The sequence below is a fragment of the Mytilus trossulus genome, unplaced genomic scaffold (assembly GCF_036588685.1).
Source record: "Mytilus trossulus isolate FHL-02 unplaced genomic scaffold, PNRI_Mtr1.1.1.hap1 h1tg000128l__unscaffolded, whole genome shotgun sequence".
Classification (NCBI taxonomy): Eukaryota; Metazoa; Mollusca; class Bivalvia; order Mytilida; family Mytilidae; genus Mytilus; species Mytilus trossulus.
Window position 1 is genome coordinate 258352 of NW_026963301.1, and position 18070 is coordinate 276421.

Genomic DNA, 18070 nt, shown 5'->3' on the forward strand with positions numbered 1-18070 from the left:
CTTTTCATCTGACAAAGTTTAGTTTATACATTCTTATGCCTATAGAAACTTATTTTTGTTTGTTTATGAATGTAAAGTGTATTCCTAATTATATTTCCGTAAGTTTATCTAGTTAAATTTCTTTAAAAAATCCGACAGCAATGAACTTCATGTGTAAGGCAGTCAATAACAACTTTGAGGACATTTTACTTAATTATGAAATTTAGATAGACCTTCAATATAACAAAATCTACATTTCTGACGTTTTTGCTAATTATAAATTCAAAATTTGTTGTTTGAATGGGGCAATCTTCTCTCTATGGTATTAGGGTCAGATCCATGATTTATGTAACGAAAAAGGGGGGGGGGGGGGGTATTTTACTTAAATTTCCATAATTGGGAAGAAACACGAGATTTATTTCGAAAATGAAACTACCTATATTCCACTTGGATGTGTCTATGTGGGTAATGTGCATAGAGAACAAGTTTTATAAAATTTGATGGTAAAAAACGGAAACGGCATAAGGTAGACTATCCATATATCCGTATAAACATGTATATATAATTATATAAGTACGCCTGATCCTGTGACAACTCTACAACAGATTTATCCATTGTATAACCAGCAGTGATGGTGATACATGGCTGTGTAAATTACGTATATACAACTCGTCTAAACATCAACCTAACAATGTAAGATCTGTAAATTTGCAAATGTATATATATATATATGGACAATTGACCTTTCCATGCATAGAAACAAGAGCATGAAGTCTGTAAGCATACTACATGTCTGTTACCTTTTTAAAGGTTATGTTTTGAATAGTTTTATAATCATGCGTAAAAATGAAGTGTAAATCTTAAAATGAACCCGGCTTTGTTGTTAAGCCCTATTTGTGGGCATTATGTTTTCTGGTCTATGCGTCTGTTCGTCCGTGTGTATGTCAGTCTGTTCGTCCGATTGTCCATGTGTCTCGCTTCAGGTTTAAGTGTTTGGTCAAGGTAGTTGAATCTGACATCAGACTTTTTTTTTAAGTAAATTTTACTGTGTTTATTGTGTGTTTAATTTTTTTCTACTTCGTCTAGAGGTAAAGGGAGAGGGGGTTTGAGATCGCAAAAATAACATGTTTAAATCTGCTGATTTTTTGGGCCTGTCCTAACCTAGGATTTCCTGGCCATTGTAAGTCTTGCGATTTGGGCATCTATGTACTAAAGAAACATTCTTGTTTTCAATAATTTTGACGAATATATAATGAATGTTGTCATGATGATCAAAGACCAAGTCATACCACACTAAGATTAGTGAAGGTGAAAAGTAAACTAGTCACATTGACAAAAACTACAATAAAACAAATAATATATACTTAGTATATATATAATGAATATAGAAAAAATCTAAGAATTCAGATTTATTTGATATAGTAGCATATTCCAGTTTTGTAATTCTATAGAATGATACGGTTATAAGTCTGGACGACTGAAATAGATAATAAAAATAAGATGAATTTCGAAAAGTCAACCCTAACGATCCTTTACAAATGTACATAAGTCTAGAGGGGGAGGGGGTGTACTTCAATACTTAATTGATAGGGGATGCAGCTGTTTTGTCACCTTATCGGTACCCAGTTTTACATTTTAAAAATATATACCTTTTCATAAATTGCGTAGGAAAAAAAGTTATATCATATATATCTGATAGTTTTCTTAACTTTTCACTTATTCAAGCTTAAAAAGGTGTAAATAGAAATGCCCCCTACAACCCCAATCACTTCAGGAAACATAACTACTGTTATGGAAATACACTGACTTTTGAAAACAGCCTTTAATGCATTTGTCTGTATCTATTTATTTAAGATAATCAATATTAAGATTTCTTAGCGCTAAATGTGTCTTGTCCTTATATTATTCTTCTTGTCGCTGATAAGTGAGACCCAACCCAGCATCTGATGCACAATCTGTATATATCAGCAATACCCGGTGTTTTGTTTTGTTTGTTGGTGTTTCAATATAGCTTTCCCCCTTAATATTTACCTTGGACTTCGTTTCTTTTTACAATTTACATCTTAAATTGTCTTTCTGTTTTAATATATTCAAAATTAAATCTTGTAAATAGAAAATCGCGGTTGCCATGGGCACAGATATGTTGCTAGGGAGAAACAACAGTGAATTTGGCAAAAAAGTGCAATTAATTATGTAATATTTAAATAGTGTACAAGTGGAAAGTTCACTACATGCTAAACATGTTCAATTTCAAATATAGATATATTAAAGCTGTATAATAATCAAATTTGATGAGTTTAACTCCGCCATTTTAGTGGTTGCTAGGCAACAGAATAAACGAGCTAGACCGAAAATTCGATTATTTTCAGAAGGTCTATGGTATAGACTTACAACATGACCAATTAAATGAAATTTGGGGGTGGGGCCAAAAATGGCCCTTATAGCCCCTAGTCCTTTGATCTTGACGATTTTCACTTTCACCAATCATCAGTAATGGTTCTTGTGATATTGCCAGGACACAAATAAATGTTAATAAATCCGGTTAATGCTGTCGTTGTGACAGCCTCTTGTATAATAAATTGAATACATACTACACAGTCTTGTGTTATACATAGGACACAGACAGTTGAGGAAGCCAGAGCTGACGCTGAGAAGATTCGATTGATAGGTGCAGCAGAAGCTGAAGCTATTGAAGCTGTAGGAAAGGCTGAAGCAGAAAAAATGAGATTGAAAGCTTCAGCTTACAAACAGTATGGAGAGGCAGCCATGTTGTCTTTGGTCTTGGAAACACTTCCAAAGGTAAGACAAGGGTGTAAGTGTGCGAACAGAAATAAAAAAAAAGACTGTTTTGATTATTATTTGGTCAAAAATTGTACATTAAAAAATATGTATTCATGTTATTAAAAATAAAAGTAGTAAAAAAAAAAAAAAAAAAGATGAAAATTTGTTTTTCATGATCAGACAAATATAAAGAATTTTTTATTCTTTGAGGTTTTAAAAAAGCAATAACATTTTCAAATTAGATTTAGCAGACAGGATTTGTTGATGAATTGAGTGTGTCTATAATGAAAACATATATGATTCTTTAGAATTCTAAACAATATAATATTTTTTTTCTTTGAAAAATTATTTTTAGATTGCTGCAGAAGTATCAGCTCCATTGTCTAAGACAGATGAGATTGTTTTAGTTGGAGATGATAGAACCACAAGTGAAGTCAGCAAATTGGTTAGTCAGCTCCCACCAGCAGTTCAAGCTCTTACTGGTGTTGATCTCTCTAAGGTGAGTTTTTTAAGTCAGCCGATTGGTTAGTCAGCTTCCACCGGCAGTTCAAGCTCTAACTGGTGTAGATCTCTCTAAGGTGAGTTTTCTAAGTCAGCAAATTTGTTAGTCATCTCCCACTGGCAGTTCAAGCTCTAACTGGTGTAGATCTCTCTAAGGTGAGTTTTTTAAGTCAGCCGATTGGTTAGTCAGCTCCCACCGGCAGTTCAAGCTCTAACTGGTGTAGATCTCTCTAAGGTGAGTTTTCTAAGTCAGCAAATTTGTTAGTCATCTCCCACTGGCAGTTCAAGCTCTAACTGGTGTAGATCTCTGTAAGGTGAGTTTTTTAAGTCAGCCGATTGGTTAGTCAGCCCCAACCGGCAGTTCAAGCTCTAACTGGTGTAGATCTCTCTAAGGTGAGTTTTTTAAGTCAGCCGATTGGTTAGTCAGCTTCCACCGGCAGTTCAAGCTCTTACTGGTGTTGATCTTTCTAAGGTTAGTTTTCTTACTTAGCCGATTGGTTAGTCAGCTCCCACCTGCAGTTCAAGCTCTTACTGGTGTTGATCTCTCTAAGGTTAGTTTTTTAAGTCAGCCGATTGGTTAGTCAGCTCCCACCAGCAGTTCAAGCTCTTACTGGTGTTGATCTCTTTAAGGTTAGTTTTTTAAGTCAGCCGATTGGTTAGTCAGCTCCCACCTGCAGTTCAAGCTCTTACTGGTGTAGATCTCTCTAAGGTTAGTTTTTAGCTCATCTGGCCCGAAGGGCCAAGTGAGCTTTTCTCATCACTTGGCGTCCGTCGTCCGTCGTCGTCGTCCGTCGTCCGTCGTCGTCCGTCGTCGTTAACTTTTACAAAAATCTTCTCCTCTGAAACTACTGGGCGAAATCAAACCACACTTGGCCACAATCATCATTAGGGTATCTAGTTTAAAAAATGTGTGGCGTGACCCGGTCAACCAACCAAGATGGCCGCCACGGCTAAAAATAGAACATAGGGGTAAAATGCAGTTTTTGGCTTATAACTCAAAAACTAAAGCATTTAGAGCAAATCTGACGTGGGGAAAAAATGTTTATCAGGTCAAGATCTATCTGCCCTGAAATTTTCAGATGAATCGGTCAATCGGTTGTTGGGTTGCTGCCCCTGAATTGGTAAATTTGAAGAAATTTTGCTGTTTTTGGTTATTATCTTGAATATTATTATAGTTAGAGATAAACTGTAAACAGCAATAATGTTCAGCAAAGTAAGATCTACAAATAAGTCAACATGACCAAAATGGTCAGTTGACCCGTTTAGGAGTTATTGCCCTTTATAGTCAATTTTTAACCATTTTTCGTTAATTAAAGTAATCTTTTACAAAAATCTTCTCCTCTGAAACTACTGGGCCAAATTAATCCAAACTTGGCCACAATCATCTTTGGGGTATCTAGTTTAAAAAATGTGTGGCGTGACCTGGTCAACCAACCAAGATGGCCGCCACGGCTAAAAATAGAACAAAGGGGTAAAATGCAGTTTTTGGCTTATAACTCAAAAACCAAAGCATTTTGAGGAATCTGGCATGGGATAAAAATGTTTATCAGGTCAAGATCTATCTGCCCTGAAATTTTCAGATGAATCGGTCAATCGGTTGTTGGGTTGCTGCCCCTGAATTGGTAATTTTGAGGAAATTTTGCTGTTTTTGGTTATTATCTTGAATATTATTATAGATAGAGATAAACTGTAAACAGCAATAATGTTCAGCAAAGTAAGATCTACAAATAAGTCAACATGACCAAAATGTTCAGTTGACCCGTTTAGGAGTTATTGCCCTTTATAGTCAATTTTTAACCATTTTTCGTAAATTAAAGTAATCTTTTACAAAAATCTTCTCTGAAACTACTGGGCCAAATTAATCCAAACTTGGCCACAATCATCTTTGGGGTATCTAGTTTAAAAAATGTGTGGCGTGACCTGGTCAACCAACCAAGATGGCCGCCACTGCTAAAAATAGAACATAGGGGTAAATTGCAGTTTTTGACTTATAACTCAAAAACCAAAGCATTTTGAGGAAATCTGACATGGGATAAAAATGTTTATCAGGTCAAGATCTATCTGCCCTGAAATTTTCAGCTGAATCGGTCAATCGGTTGTTGGGTTGCTGCCCCTGAATTGGTAATTTTGAGGAAATTTTGCTGTTTTTGGTTATTATCTTGAATATTATTATAGATAGAGATAAATTGTAAACAGCAATAATGTTCAGCAAAGTAAGATCTACAAATAAGTCAACATGACCAAAATGGTCAGTTGACCCCTTTAGGAGTTATTGCCCTTTATAGTCAATCTTTAACCATTTTTCATAAATCTAAGTAATCTTTTACAAAATCTCCACTGAAACTACTAGGCCACAATCATCTTTGGGGTATCTAGTTTGAAAAATGTGTCCGATGACCTGGCCATTCAACCAAGATGGCCGCCACGGCTAAAAATAGAACATAGGTGTAAAATGCAGTTTTTTGCTTATAACTATGAAACCAAAGCATCTAGAGCAAATCTGACAAGAAGTTAAATTGTTAATCAAGTCAATATCTATCTGCCCTGAATTTTTCAGATGAATTTGACAACTGGTTGTTGGGTTGCTGCCCTCCAATTGGTAATTTTTAAAGAAATTTTGTCGTTTTTGGTTATCTTGAATACTATTATAGATAGCGATAAACTGTAAACAGCAATAATGTTCAGCAAAGTAAAATCTACAAATAAGTCAACATGACCTAAATGGTCAATTGACCCCTTAAGGAGTTATTGCCCTTTATAGTCAATTTTTAACAATTTTCATTAATTTGGTAAATTTATGTAAATTTTTACCAAATATAGTTCTCTGTTACTAATGGGCAAAGTTCATGATAGATATAATTGTAAGAAGCAAAATCGTTCAGTAAAGTAAGAACTTCAAACACATCACCATCACCAAAATACAATTTTGTCATGAATCCATTTGTGTCCTTTGTTTAATATGCACATAGACCAAGGTGAGCGACACAGGCTCTTTAGAGCCTCTAGTTTAAGTCAGCCAAATGGTTAGTCAGCTCCCACTGGCAGTTCAGGCTCTTACTGGTGTTGATCTTTCTAAGGTTAGTTTTCTTACTTAGCCGATTGGTTAGTCAGCTCCCACCTGCAGTTCAAGCTCTTACTGGTGTTGATCTTTCTAAGGTTAGTTTTCTTACTTAGCAGATTGGTTAGTCAGATCCCACCTGCAGTTCAAGCTCTTACTGGTGTTGATCTTTCTAAGGTTAGTTTTCTTACTTAGCCGATTGGTTAGTCAGCTCCCACCTGCAGTTCAAGCTCTTACTGGTGTTGATCTTTCTAAGGTTAGTTTTCTTACTTAGCAGATTGGTTAGTCAGCTCCCACCTGCAGTTCAAGCTCTTACTGGTGTTGATCTTTCTAAGGTTAGTTTTCTTACTTAGCCGATTGGTTAGTCAGCTCCCACCTGCAGTTCAAGCTCTAACTGGTGTTGATCTTTCTAAGGTGAGTTTTCTTACTTAGTCTTTTGGTTAGTCAGCTCCCACCAGCAGTTCAAGCTCTAACTGGTGTTGATCTTTCTAAGGTGAGTTTTCTTACTTAGCCTATTGGTTAGTCAGCTCCCACCTGCAGTTCAAGCTCTTACTGGTGTTGATCTTTCTAAGGTTAGATCTTACTTAGCCTTTTGGTTAGTCAGCTCCCACCTGCAGTTCAAGCTCTTACTGGGGTAGATCTATCTAAGGTTAGTTTTATTACTTAGTCGATTGGTTAGTCAGCTCCCACCAGCAGTTCAAGCTCTTACTGGTGTTGATCTCTCTAAGGTTAGTTTAATTACTTAGTCGATTGGTTAGTCAGCTCCCACCAACAGTTCAAGCTCTTACTGGTGTAGATCTCTCTAAGGTTAGTTTTATTACTTAGTCGATTGGTTAGTCAGCTCCCACCGACAGTTCAAGCTCTTACTGGTGTTGATCTTTCTAAGGTGAGTTTTCTTACTTAGCCTATTGGTTAGTCATCTTCCACCTAAGGTTAGATTTCAATGAAACTTTAAAAAAAAAGACGTATATTATAGATTATTGCTATTTTACGAAATTTTCCTTTGATCTTCATGACTAATAATTTCTTTTCTCAACAGAGTCTTGTAATATGAAAATTTGAAAATAATAACTAGAAACTAAGGGGGAATGTGTCGTTGCTAATGCAATTGACAAGTCGTCATAGGTAAAAGAGTGAAAAACAGATTATCATCGGTCATCTCACCTCGATTGCTTTTCTCACTTTTGCCATACCAGCTCATGCAAGAAAACCAATATCGTTGAAATGATCAACGATAATCTTAAATTATTGTAGGTTTTCTCAACAAGATGACTTATCTTGCTTGAGCTGCTAATGGAAAGTGAGAAAAGCAATCAAGTTGAGATAACCAATGATAATATGTGGATGGCTATTTTACCTGTAACAACATTGTTATTTTATTAACAACGCCATGTGCACCCTTTATTTCTAGAAATAATTTTCCAAATCACTCTAGTACTGTGCTGAAAAAGGAAATTATCAGTCAGTAAGATCAAAGGAAAATTTTATAAAATAGCGATTAAAATCTGTATCAACACTTGACAATCTTAAATAGAAAGTTTGAGAATAAAAATTTAAAAGTTGTATAAAAATCAGAAGATATGGTATATGTTGCCAACAAGACAAGTCTCCACCTGAGACCAAATGTAGAAGTCAATAACTAAAGGTCACCATACAGCCTTTAACAATAAGAAAAAACCCATTGTACAAGACTTAGATACATAAAAACATTTTACCACGTAACTCAGGTTAACTTACAAATAAATGATAACTATAGCTTGAGCAATATAAAGCACTTCAGTCATATTGTGTTTGAAATAGACCCATATTAAAACAGATAAGAGAAATCAATCTTTACATTTCTTTGGAACTATTATTATGAATATGGTTGGAGTTTTTTTTTATTGAGAGTGTTTTCCTTGCAAAAATGCATACAATTGCCACTTAGCCATGGCGTTGTCAGTTTATTTTTGATTTATGAGTTTGACTGTCCCTCTGGTATCTTGTCCCTCTTTTATTCCAATCTTCAATACACATTGCATTACATTTGTACATGAATGGCACATGTAAGCTTAAGTGATTAGTATCTTGTTGTTTTGTACCTCAAAAAATACAGCCTTTCATAATGTCTTATTAAGAAGAATCACAAAATTCTACATTTTAAGGATTAAACACATAAGTAACAAATTGTTGAAAAATAAATAATAATGAAAAATAAGTAATAGCGATATTTGCATATACACTGAACCAACTTATGCACATTCTGAATATCTGAAAATTAAAACTGAACCAAAGCATTATTTTTCAATTGCAGATGTTATCAAAGATACCAGGAGCAACTGCTTAGACTGGTTTCCAGTCCTGTTATTAACCTCTTTATAGTGACTTCAATAAAGGAACCAGAAGACATAATACTTTTACATGTAACTTATTTCACTTTTATCAAGAAATGACACTCTTAAATGTTTTGACTATGATCAATTTTAATGGTAACGAATAGCTTGATCTTAAATTATATGCAACCTGTGTTTTTGCATATGTATGGAGTATGTTAATTATAGTTTTACTGTATTGAAATACTTTGACCAGCTGTAAATCATGTCTGTGTGTGACTAACTTTTAGAAATTTGAAAATTTAATTGACTTTATATAAACATACTTAGATATAGGAAGATATGTTGTCTTTATGTATATTATCAAATATGAACAGTTTCTGATTACTGGATCAGAAGTTTTTCTGAAGCAAATATTAACAGATCTTAAGCCTGAGTATGGAATAATGAAAAAGGAATGAAGTCTTCTCCATAGGTTCCTTTTTTTAGTTTTTTACTTATGAAAAATAAATCACTTCATGGATAGGGGAATAATTGAACAAAATCTAAAGAATATCATATTTTACTCTTAATCTACCTCTAGCAAAATACATAATAATAATTTTTAAATAATATAACTAAGCATATACTGGTCTATATGCCTGATTTTAAACTATTGTTGTGCATGCAATTTATATGTATATATCTATTTATAACTTTTTGTGTAAACATACCTGTTTTACTTGTATATAACCTGTTCACAATGTACATGTACATGAACTATGTTGTTAAATTTAGATGATAGTCAACACTTATTTACTGCGACTATTGATATATAAAGCAATGAGTGGTCAAAATTAGTCTTCTTTATTTAGATTTCAATGGTAGATTAATGCAGGTAGATCCAGACCAAAATATTCAGTAAGCATGAACCTGGAGCGGATCCAGCTATTTTTAAAAGGGAGGGTTACCAACCCAGGATATAGCAGGGGGGATGTTTCCAACCATATGTCCTCATTCAAATTCATTGACCCTTCAAAAAAGGGGGTGTTCCAACCACCAGAGCCCATCCCCTGGATCCATCACTGATGACCATTCATCTCACTTTAATATTTTTTTACGCATATTTTAATTTTTTTTACTATGTTTTAATTTATCTAGCATTATTTTTATTTATTGTCGATCATTTTATTCGTAGCACATGTCAGTAGATACTAAGTAGTCATCACATTTTGTGTTTCTTCTCGGTCAAAATACATACAAATGTATTGTTTCTTTTTGTAGTGTTCTTCATTGTCTTATTAGATTGCCTTCTAGTCATAATTTCTTTTTGTCCATGGACAGAAATAATTGTTAAAGAATAAAAAAGTAATGATTAAATAATTGCAATCTTGAGAATAAAAATATTTCCAGAAATGCCTTAAATGCTTTCTAGTTTTAGATTATTAATGTCATAGATGACATTAAGCACTTTTTTGTACATCAGAGCACAAACTATATATAGTGTCATCTTAACTGTTTTAATTCTTAAATATGTTACTACTCACTGCCACTCAAATATTTTTCTTCATAAGATATAAAGAAAACAACATGTTTAAGAATTGTGAAAAACCGTGATGATAAACATTGTTGTTTTTTAAGGTGGTACCTAAACACTGCAGTAAGATAACTTTGTAAAGTCAGCGAAACGTTTTAATTATGTTGTGTTTTTAAAAAAGGAATATTAAGCACCTCAATGATAAAAATTGGTGTTTGTCAAATTGCTATATAACCAGTGTAATTTTTCTGACAAAACAATTTGTTCAAAATTTTGGAAATTTTTATATTTTTGTTAAAGGGTCAAAGTAAAATACATTGTCAAAATTTATGAAAATTAAACGAGCCAAATAAATTATAGTGAAAGTGTTGGGTACGACCTTAATATGCAAAAAAAAAAAAGAAGCTTATAACTTCCTTAGGAGTTTTAAAGAAACTGTTAAAATATGTAATGGTTCATGTACACATAACTTTCATGAGTATGTAATTGTGAACTGACTTTGTGTTAGTATGTTGTTGTTTGCTTTTTGTTCTTATTATTATTATTTTCTACTTGTGTTGTATATAAGGTCCTCAGGGAAGATTACTTATCGTAACTTACTGTTTATACCCTCTTTAAATAAAGAATTTGTAATCATTATTATAAATAACCATTACTATCTGACACTTTGAATTGTTTTAGGAGTAGGTACTTTATTCCATCACATTTCTTAGCAATTGATATATAGAAGTAAACATTGTTTAAAAGCTATATTTGATCCATTTTGAAGTATTTACTGCTGAACTGTATTCATGCATTATAGTATGCCTGAATATAAATTTCCTAGTAGACAATATTATTTGGGGGCCTGCTGTAAAGCACCTCTGGGTGTGGGAATTTCCATCTGTGTTGAAGACCCATTGGTGGCCTTAGGCTGTTGTCTGCTCTTTGTTAGGGTTGTTGGCTCTTTGACATATTCCCCATAGCTATTCTCAATTTTATTCAATATATAAAACAATAAGTACTGTAATCTGACCCATAAATGCCAACTTATCACTACAAAACTATAACTTTTTTAAAATCTATGTACAATCTTTCATTCTATGAGTTTGTGGCAGCTCAGTCAAACTTGTATACTTGATAAATAAAAAAATATATTGTAATGTCAATGTAGCTGTAGCCCTGAAACTGTTTGTCAGAAAAATAGGACTGAAAGTTAAAATAATGTAAAGATAATGAGTGTATTTTATTATATCACAGTAAATTTAATAAAATTATGATAATAATGAAATTGATTTTATTGTTGATATTGCACGGTTTAATGGATTTGCATATGTTATTTTTACTGTTTTTCATGATTATTTCATCAGCACAGGTTTCTCCACATTGGTTTTAACTTGAGCCAGTTCTCTGTAAAATTTTAACAAAAAAAAAAAATGTCATGAATATCTCCCCTTGTCAGTTGCACACACACACACACAAACACACATGCACTCTTCCATACTTGTATACACTTAAATGATAACGATTGCATATTTATTGACTTTCAACAATTCCTTTGCACAAGATTGGCCCATTTCTGTTCAAATAAACAGCAGGCCATACAACATAGTTGACGTAGTCACCATGTTTTCTGAACGTTGAAAAAGAATGTTGATCAATAACATATCCATATCTGAGGTCAAAGTCCAAGAAAATAGAAGGATTCTGCACGTTCATAATCCAACAAACCTCAGCACACTTCTTTATATACTCTGTCGCAGCAGTGCCAAAGTTTTGACCTCTGGTGATTCGTTTAGTACACAGCTAAAATAGAAATAATATATTTTCTGATTGAATTCATTTTTATTGGAATATCATAAATAATAGTACACACGGTCTTTTCAGCTTGTCCTACAAATGTTAAATATTCAAATTTTCATATTTCATTTTGGTCAAAAATCTTCAAGTCTACTACTTCAAAATACTTTATTTGATCAAACAAAGTAACAATACATAATTTGATGCCACTTATTTTGTATATCTTGAAGGAATGGAATATTTATCTGTGTGCAAATGTTGTCTTTATTGCCACACCCCTCCCGCCTCCCCACAAAAAAAAACAACGTGTAAGTTAAATGTCCTTTTATTACCAGTGTGCAGCTAATAAACATCACAGATAGTTACAATTGATTTGGTTGTCTCTAACGAAGTTTTGAGTCTTCTATAGTATTTCGTGTGTAGCTACATAGAAATTATATACAACGAACGTAGATGCATTTAACATTAGTTAAAGTTAAACGTGCATTTTCTAGAGGAAACTCACTTGTTCATTTTAAAGGTAACGTGAACCATTCCCTCTCTTGAGTCAACTCACCTGTTCAATTAAAGGTAACGCCTCCTTGGCTGTTTTCTTCTGATATGTCCTTATGTACTTTTTACATTTATCTGATAATGACACAACAGCTTGTGACTGTAATGAAGACATGACAAATGATGTATTCAATGATGAATAACCTTTGTTTTGCATTCTAATTGTTTTACAGGTTGGCTGATAAGTTTTGATTTTTGAACTTTCTGTTTCGACGAGAGAAATTTATGTATTACTAAAAAATTATTTCACCAGGGTTTTCGATATCACAAACTAGTCAAAACATTTACTAAATTTTATCATCGGTATAAGGACATCATTCGTAAATATAGCTCAACATGCAGACTTCTTATACGTACAGGTATTTCACATCCAATTTTTTTTATGGAAATATTGTTTATAAAGCACAAAGGTGTCAGTATTCACCTCAGAAACTAACAAAACCTTTGAATAGACTTATTAAGAAGGGATATAATTACGATACTGCTGTCAAGTCATTAAAGATTGCATATTTTGGCGTTAATATTGAGTCACTGATAAGGTCTTTGCATCGGAACTAAACACATTTATTCTAAAAAACAGTTGTTGGCATGACACAGGTTATGTTCTTCTCATATATGTTATGATGGTATAATACTAAACCCCTAACGGGAAGGATTGTGCCTGATGTTTATATGATGAAATCATAATCTTTAAGTCAGTTTAATTGAAGTCTGGAGCTGGCATGTCAGTTAACTGCTAGTAGTCTGTTGTTATATGTGTATAATTGTCATTTTGTTTATTTTCTTTGGTTACATCTTCTGACATCAGACTCGGACTTCTCTTGAACTGAATTTTAATGTGCGTATTGTTATGCGTTTACTTTTATACATTGGTTAGATGTATAGGGGGAGGGTTGAGGTCTCACAAACATGTTTAACCCCGCCGCATTTTTGCGCCTGTCCCAAGTCAGGAGCCTCTGGCCTTTGTTAGTCTTGTATTATTTTAATTTTAATTTCTTGTGTACAATTTGGAAATTAGTATGGCGTTCATTATCACTGAAGTAGTATATACTTGTTTAGGGGCCAGCTGAAGGACGCCTACGGGTGCGGAAATTTCTCGCTACATTGAGACATGTAGGTGACCTTCTGCTGTTGTTTTTTTTATTTGGTCGGGTTGTTGTCTCTTTGACACATTCCCCATTTCCATTCTCAATTTTATTTAATTTTATATTAATCGTAGTAGCTTATGACTCTATGAATACTGAGAACTTACTTTGACACAGTTTGTAAAGACATAGCGTAGATCGCACCTATTTATGATTTATGATTGATTTATGAGTTTGAATGTCCCTTTGGTATCTTTCGTCCCTCTTTTTTTAAGGATACATCAACTTCAGTTTATTCAAGTAGTAAAATAGCCAGTTAGACAGCTCTCAACCACAAACAACATATATAACAGCTACTGGTCATTACACAATGGCCATTGGGTTCTTTTGATAAGGAAGCTGAGTTATTGAAATAATATTGTATTGGTAATGGGATAGACATGATAGATATGCAAATGTTCTTTAAAATATTTTTTTTCGATTTTGACTACTTACTTGCATAAATTTAAAGAAACATTTAAGTGTATCATCTTTTACGTTTTTCCTTTGCTCCTTTGTTAATGCCACGCATGTAAAATAACATTCCTGTAAAATTAAAATAGCTTTTTAGAATACGAATTAAACATAATTTTAATGGTACTTGCATATGAAATAAGAACACAAAAACAAACAAACAAACAAAACACATTGACTATCTAAAACTGTCTGCAGTATTTTCTATTCTAAAAATTATTGATCAAAGATGAATGCTAAAACAATCTAATCAGATGTGATTTCATACCATGTGACATATACACTGTTTTTTTTCTTCATAAGGCTAATTTGTGGTATGAAGTTATCAAAGGGACAGAAGTAATATAATACATGTATAAGTATTTCAAAACTAGCTTTAAGTAATGTATCAAATCTTTTTTATAATGCTAATACCTTGAGCCATCGCCGTAATAATTCAATAGCATGGTCATCTGTATATCGTTTGGTCATTTCAGTAAAACAATCATTCCATTCGTTATTGAACACAGATTTAAACACTTCAGTTATAACAGCTGGTGCGTTTGTTTGTTCTGAAACAGCTCTGTCTGTGGATAGGCCACCGCTTCTGTCCGTCACTAGTCCTTCTGCGCTGTATAAATAAAATACTAGTAATATACTTTAGAAAAAGCAACAATATGGAAATGTCACTTAATGATAACTGACAAAAAATATAGGAATTCGATCTAGCCTCATCAAACCTATCGAGTGATTATTTGATGTGTTTAATAGATATAGGAAGATGTGGTGTGAGTGCCAATGAGACAACTCTCCATCCAAATAACAATTTAAAAAGTAAACCATTATAGGTTAAAGTACGGCCTTCAACACGGAGCCTTGTCAAGTCTACATTCAAAAACGCTTGGCGATATTGTAGGGGTAATTCAATAGACGAGGTCACAGTAGTACCTGACGAGATGCATCGACGTCTTGCAGGAAACTTGACAACTCTTGTCAATATAAGCTTTAAGGTTGGAGTCGAACGGACATGCCAAGTGCGGGACTAATTTACAGTTTCGGACCTCTCTTGTCGACGAGGCCATCAAATCCTTTAAAGTGTTGGAAGTAAATGATCTAAATCAAATGAACTAAAATGTAGGACATGTCAAGTACACTATGTGGCCAATTTAATAGTTTATTCATTAAGTTTTTATGATATGTACATATTACCTAAAAATAAAGATACAATAAACATTTAATTCAGCTAAAAGTTGAGTTATCTGTCCAATTTGGACTCGTTAACATGATGGCCTTAAAGAAATACGATCTGAGTTATCATAAAACATATATGTATTACCTGCTTCCAGGAATGTCCATTTCGTCCATATGTTCAGCTATCTGTTTGTCAAGCTCCAGAAGCTGATCAACATCTTTATCCATACTACTGTCTCGTTCATTTACTCTGTTAAATGTTTTTTGTATAAGTAGCGTATATATACGTAGTCAAAAGTATTGTTTAGAAAATATACAACACCATACTTAAAGGAAATGGAACAATTCAGTAGCAAAATAAAACATACATCTTAATAACATTTTAATCAACTTTTCAAAATCAACTGTCTTAGTTTAAACATATTTTATTTGTAAAAGAAGCAAAAAGGATTGGACACAAGTTATAACAACATTAAGTAGACAAATATTTATTAATGGCTTTTTGTTATGCAGATATTGAGGAAAGGTAGACGGAATTGAGGTATTAGGTCAAAATCTTCATTGTAGGCAGAACTATTTGTCCATGAAATCATAATAGGAAAAGCAATCCCTGTAATGATTTTGTCTTCATTAAGCAAACCAAAGCCATGTCGGAAAATAGATCGATCTTTCACGATAAAGTTCGATATTCCAATCTTTTGTTTGTATTTCATGAAAGTAAATAAGAAGTGAATACCAAAACGCAGTGACGTAATAAAACCAATACGTACATATATTTTGGAGGAACATTTGACTTTTCAAACTTCCTTTTCGTTTCTCTCATTTCGTCCTCTACCAGCTTCCGTTTTATTTTCTCCTTTTCTAGAGCTTCCTACAATGTACATGTTTCTATAAAGTTGTCACTATTGACAGTTTCAAAATAAGGTAACATAATATTTAAGTAAAATTATATAAGTATTTTTCATTACATTTACATAACAAATCTAAAGTTGTAAATTTCTCTTACCAGAAGGTTGATAGATTTTAACATTTCCATCTCCAATGTTTTCCTCAACTCGAATTCAACAGCCCTCGTCTCGGGGGAAGTACTCCTTTTGATAATCGTCGTCGTCTGCCTTTCCTTCAGTTTCTTATACCCAGCACTTTCCTGAAAGCAAACATTTTATTATAAATTATTTCATTATAATTATTTGGTACTAATAATAAGTTACTGTAGTTATTTTTTAAGAGAATCTTGTTTGTTTTGTGTTTCCATGTGTTCCATATAAATAGTTTCATCACTCAAGTAACGAATGTACACTGTTTATATATATATATAACTTCAATATTTAAAACTTTTTTTGTAAAGAGGAAACATCATAAATGTATCACCCTCTTATGCTACGAATAAGCAAGGACGCATGAGTCGTGTGTGGACTACCGAAGCCTTCTTAGTTTTATTTGTGAGTTAAACATGTAAACGAAAATAACTTGTATCAATTCGAAAGTCGCAGAAACGCTACCGTTTCGATATTTTGCACTCCAATTTAGCATCAGTTTATACTGGGTAGATATTTCTACTGGTGGACTATAAGTCACGGAGGGTATCATCAGCTCAATAGTCAGTACTTCGGTATTGACCTGCTTAATAATAATAATGTCTAAAATTGTCTGTTTATAGATATCAGTAAAATTATAGAAACTAAGCTTTCAAATCCCTTGTTAACCTTAGATTGATTTGGTTATATTTTAGGAATTTTTGTCATATAGATTTTCAACTGTTTGTATTTATAAATCTTTGGCTTTCAACTATTTTGCTCCTGATAAAGGAAAATCCAGAAAAACGATTCGAGCGCATGAAATTATAAATTGTTTTGCTTTCAATGCATTAACATGATAATTAGGAACAATTGGTATATATACATCATCGTACGTACAACTAAAATGTCAATGTCAAAAATGTATCATTACTTACAAGTTTTCGGTACATCAGTGTCAGTACCTGCTCGTAAGACCCATAGAGAGTAGAGTCTGGGAGTCTGGACCACAAACGGATAGCATAGTCTACTTGTTTTATCCATGATTTCATTTCTTCGTTGAGTCTATCCAGTTTACACTTGACTTCATATTTAAATCTACTCATATTTATCCAATTATTCAAAATCCCAAATATAAAAATCTTAAATGATTATATTTTTATTTGTCAACAATGAAAGTAAAAACTGTGTTCAAGTACGAATCACTGTTGCGTGAGACAATCTGAAGGTAAACGTCAAAAACATTATAAGCTTCAAAACAACTTAAGCATGCACACTGTCTTTTAACATTAATAGAAATATGTGTAAAATAACAAAACATAACGGTAAAATCAATATGATATCTTCCCCTAAAGTATTGTTAAATATACAATGATGACCTTTATCGATCATTGATGCAGGGTGACTCTTTGATGATAACATGTAAAGATCAAGTGATCAGGTATCAAATAAGAAAATATTTAAATCCCGTCAATATAGATCTATAACAATTGATCATTTGATCCGTTAAACCGTTGAGATAGGTAACAATACATTGGTTTCACTTTTGTAAACATATGATTTATTCATATATGAGTACTAAGTAATTGATTTTATGCATATTTGTCAGTCATTATTTTTATTGGAGGATTATACATTGTTTTTAGAATCGGCCATTTCTTACTATCGCTCATTACAGTAGTGAACATTAAAAGTGGAACCATTTAACTTAAAAGGCGGATGGGCGGGGGTTTATGTTTTTTTGTTTTAAGCAGAAATAATTTCGCGCAAAGTGCTATCAATTTTATTTAATTTTAAAAAAAAATCGC

The 18070-nt window shown here is 33.0% G+C and overlaps 2 protein-coding genes across 2 annotated transcripts in view; one reads left to right on the forward strand and one right to left on the reverse strand.

The window, feature by feature from the left end:
- Window positions 1–10531, forward strand: part of LOC134700252 (flotillin-2-like) — a 35167-nt gene extending 24636 nt beyond the window's left edge. Inside the window, exons 7-9 of the mRNA XM_063561610.1 lie at window positions 2595–2778; window positions 3116–3259; window positions 8613–10531. Of these exons, the coding sequence (XP_063417680.1) occupies window positions 2595–2778; window positions 3116–3259; window positions 8613–8645 (361 nt within the window). The 3' untranslated portion in view covers window positions 8646–10531. The remainder of the gene's footprint in view (window positions 1–2594; window positions 2779–3115; window positions 3260–8612) is intronic.
- A 76-nt stretch (window positions 10532–10607) lies between these two features.
- Window positions 10608–17685, reverse strand: LOC134700253 (uncharacterized). The gene is made up of 8 exons (XM_063561611.1): window positions 17201–17685; window positions 16253–16393; window positions 16017–16117; window positions 15392–15496; window positions 14491–14686; window positions 14059–14148; window positions 12483–12578; window positions 10608–11932 (listed from the first exon to the last, which is right to left on the reverse strand). The coding sequence occupies exons 1-8, from the start codon at window positions 17366–17368 to the stop codon at window positions 11663–11665; spliced, it is 1167 nt and encodes a 388-aa protein (XP_063417681.1). The 5' UTR covers window positions 17369–17685; the 3' UTR covers window positions 10608–11662.
- Window positions 17686–18070: the final 385 nt, after the last annotated feature.

What these genes read in the sequence shown, in the direction of transcription:
- LOC134700253 (XM_063561611.1), bottom strand. Translation starts at nt 17,368, where the DNA reads ATGAGTAGATTTAAATATGAAGTCAAGTGTAAACTGGATAGACTCAAC. An exon ending in AATGTTCCTCCAAAATATAT is followed by an intron (nt 15,497 to 16,016) that starts GTACGTATTGGT and finishes AACATTTAACAG; the next exon opens with AGTAAATGAACGAGACAGTA. An exon ending in GTTTCTTTAAATTTATGCAA is followed by an intron (nt 12,579 to 14,058) that starts GTAAGTAGTCAA and finishes TCTTCATTACAG; the next exon opens with TCACAAGCTGTTGTGTCATT.